We start from the raw sequence: 3,717 nt of genomic DNA, 5'->3' as shown, positions 1-3,717 counted from the left end.
TGTCCCCCCCCGGCCCAGGGACCGGCCGCCGGGCTCCATTTCCCGGTGTGGGCCGCAGCGCTGCACTGGCATCATCCTGCTTTTCCTCCCCCCTGGCCCCCAGCCCCGCTGCAAAACCACTGTTTAACATTACAGAAACATTTATAGTTTAGGAACGCTGGTTATCAGGCGTGCCTGCCCCCAGATAAACACCATCCAGAAAAAAAAGCCCAAACCCACCATATATACATAAGCTATGTAACGGAAGACCATGGTATTATGATTATAAGGCAGATACATTATATTTTTCTTATGAAATGCACATAGGTATGGAAAAATAAAGAGTATTCCTTGCAGGTTTTATTACAGTGACTATTTTATTAACAGTATTAATACTACTATACCTATCTACACGTCTTGGGTTTTCGTTTTTCAGTAGAAATATAAAAAAAAATGAGGGTGCACAAGTACATTTTCACAGTGCGCTGAATTTTTTTTTTATTATTTACAAGATAGCTTCTTATAGTGAATAAAAACAAAATAATGTGCTGGTTGAAATAACTGATTGGATTAAAGGTGCTGTAAAAAGAATCCCTAAACGTTCTACTGCGGCCTCATAACAGACAATAAACAAGGAGAAACGACTAATTACTTATAGATCAAAATATAGATTATATAAATCAAAATACTTCTGGGGAAAAACGTATTTCATTTCAAAGTTCTTGGAAATTTTTTTTCCAGAAAGGTGGGGGTTTTTTTTTCCCTACTGTAAAGAAATGCCAATGTTCACGTTTTTTGTATCCACCCAGAGTCAAATATTAAAAAATTTCCGGGGACTTAGAATATTAATTCTTGAAGATTATTTGAGGTTTAAAATAGGCAGAGTCCTTTAAAAAGTATGTATTGTACGGTCTGCAGGAGAAAAAATAAACAACAACAACAACAAAAAACCCAATTCAGATGACAAGAAATCATCTGTTGAAAATAAAAAATAAAACCAAAAGACATCTCCAAGCAAATATTTTCCTTTCTATCCCCCCCTAGTTTGCGATGTTTTAAATCTGCTATCAAGATAGATCCTCCACAGAGCTTCCTTCATTACTGATGTCTCTGAAATCCTTATTCAGTACCTTCGAGGTTTATTATTACTTTTTGACACTAAATGCATTGCTTAAAAACATACAGTAACTGTACTTTTTTTTTCACTATGGTTTACCTGAGCAGTCATTCAACATACAGTTTGGATTGCAATGGAAGAAAATCAGCTTATGTGTCCACATCGACCTCCTCACGTTAACCAGCTCTCGCATCGTGGCCACGAAGAGTCTTCTCGGACAGTGAGGTCGTAGAAGCACTTATAAGTATCTCAGAAAATCGCATGTCTTAATTGAAAGTGTATCTCTCGGGGCTGGGCGTGGGGGCTTTACAGTCTGTCAGTGATACTGGCTGGCTGCTTGGGATTTCAGGAGAACTGTCAGTTTCAACCATTTTGCTACAGCAATATTTAAAAAAAAAAAAAAAAAAGAAAAAAAAGAGAAAGCTATAATTCCAAAGATACAGATCTCTTGATCTGAAAGAAGAGGTTCATTGTCTTTTCTCTTTTTAATTATTATTAATAATTATTTTAATCTGAACACGGGGAAAAAAAGTTCAGAAACTTTTGAGTTGCTGCTTCTCCATTTTTAATCCATTAACTGGTAGTCTTCAATTTGTTGATCACTTTTTTCTCTTTGACCCTTCTGTTTTGGAACCAGATTGTGACCTGTCTCTCTGACAGATTTGTAGTCGCCGATATCCTCCTCCGTTTGTCTTTGGTTATGAATTTATTTGTAGCATATTCCCTTTCGAGTTCTTTTAACTGGACCTTTGTGTAAGGCACTCGTTTCTTCCTCCCACGTCTGTACGAGTTCGCATCGGAGGGATGTGAAACGACGTCTGGAACAGAAAAACCATGCAGGCAAGCGTTAGAAAATCGCTCGAACCGCTTAGGACATCTTCAAGTGGTACAGGGGTTGGCGTTACAGCGCGCTCCTCCGCCTGCCCCGCTCCAGCTTAGCTACTGAAGCCCGGCTCAGCATTTGGGATTCCTCCTTCCCGGCCGCCGCAGACAGCTTTTAGGCAGGGAAAGGCTCGCTTCTGTCAGACAGACAAACAGTAACAACAAACCCCACGGAGCCCGGCGAGGGACTCCGGGGAAGAATCGCGCGGGGCTGCAGCGATTTACCCGGCCTGCGTGCTCCGGGGTTTAGGGAAAATAATGCCGCGGCCCTTCCCGCCGCCCTTTTCAGCTGTTTCCTCTCCCGGTGCCGGCGGCGGGGCCGGGCGGGTGAGGCGGGATGCGCCGGCGGGGGGCGGGGGGCGGCACCGGGACATGTGCGGGCCGGGGCTGGATGGGACCGGGGACCGCGGGCGTGGGCAGGGAAGGGTCAGCCCGGGGGTGATCCCGGAGCCCTGCCGGCGGGACACTCGGGAGGGGCGAGCGGGGGAGGAGGCGGAGGGGTGGGGGTGGGGGGGGTGGGGGGGGGGGGCCGGGGTAGCCATGCAGGTGTATTACCCGGGAGGGTGGATTTCCAGAGGTGAGGCGGCTGGCTCTGCTCCTTGGGGCAGTACACTTGCCCGTTCCACCCGTTGGTGATGGCCCAAGGCTGGTAGCTGTCCATGGGGAGCAGGGGGTCGTGGCGCGGCTCGCCGGGGCCGCCGATGGCGGGCACCACGGGCATATCCAGGTAGCCGGGCACCGGCTGGTAGGGCCCGGCGGCGTAGCCCTGGTAGAAGGCGAACTCCTTGGCCCGCGACGTGAACTCCTCGCCGGAGACGGAGGTGTCCATGTACTTGTCGGCGAAGGTGGAGGCAGGTTGGGCGCAGGACTTGATGGCGTTGTGGTGGGTCATGCGGCAGGGGTAGTAACCGCTGCCGAAGTAGCCGTAGGGCAGCGCGGCGCCGGAGGAGCTCTGCACGGCGGCCGAGCAGGGGCTGCACTGCTTGACAGCGGGCTCGGCCATGCCGGCGGCGGGGGCCTCGCTGGAGGTGTAGGCGGCGGCGCTGGGGGCGGCCAGGGGCGCGGGGTGAGCCATCAGGTTGCGGCAGGGGTTGGCCGCCGCCGCCGCCGCGAAGTTGCTGCCGGCGTGAAACCCGTCCATGTTCTTATTGATCTCATCCAGGCTGTTGTCGTAGAGGAACATGACGGGCTCGATCCAGCGGGGGTGGAGGAGCACGGAGGCTGTCATAGCCCGCTCCGCATTGAGACTAGTGGCTCTTTTTTAAAAGCCCCAAAGACTGAAAAAAGAGATACTCAATCTCCGGGACTTGACCAAGGCTGACGCGCCAGTGTCGCGCCAGGCCGGCCCTCATTGGGCCGCCCGCCCCCACGTGATATGCAAAGCAGCTGATAAACATCTGAAGGAATAAAGTGGAGATAATTAAATAACGCAATCGCCGCGCGGGGCCGGGTCCCGGCCCGGGGGCGCGGGCACGGGCGCGGGCGCGGGCACGGCGCGGTCCTGCCGCCGCGGGGGGGGCGGGGGGGCCCTCCTCCCCTTCTTCCCTCCCTCCTTCCCTCCCTCCTTCCCTCCTCCCTCCTTCCTCCCTCCGGCCCTCCCTCCCCTCGCCACCGAGGCGTGAGCATTTTGGCCCCCGTTGTTGCCGCGGCGCGTCCCCCGAGGTGCGGGGCTCCCCCCGCGCACCCCGCCTCATTTTCCTCGGGCCCTCCCCGCCCCGAGAGCCGCGGAAGACCCGGAG

At 52.5% G+C, this 3,717-nt stretch overlaps 1 protein-coding gene across 1 annotated transcript; it reads right to left on the bottom strand.

Annotated features, from left to right (window-relative positions):
* Nucleotides 1-333: 333 nt before the first annotated feature.
* HOXA13 (homeobox A13) lies at nt 334-3,223 on the bottom strand. Its single transcript, XM_064441753.1, has 2 exons — nt 2,534-3,223; nt 334-1,914 (listed from the first exon to the last, which is right to left on the bottom strand). The coding sequence occupies exons 1-2, from the start codon at nt 3,204-3,206 to the stop codon at nt 1,670-1,672; spliced, it is 918 nt and encodes a 305-aa protein (XP_064297823.1). The 5' UTR covers nt 3,207-3,223; the 3' UTR covers nt 334-1,669.
* Nucleotides 3,224-3,717: the final 494 nt, after the last annotated feature.

This window comes from Phalacrocorax carbo, chromosome 2, assembly GCF_963921805.1.
Source record: "Phalacrocorax carbo chromosome 2, bPhaCar2.1, whole genome shotgun sequence".
Taxonomy (NCBI): Eukaryota; Metazoa; Chordata; class Aves; order Suliformes; family Phalacrocoracidae; genus Phalacrocorax; species Phalacrocorax carbo.
The sequence above is the reverse complement of the archived record's forward strand: the minus strand, read 5'-3'. Positions and strand labels throughout refer to the sequence as shown.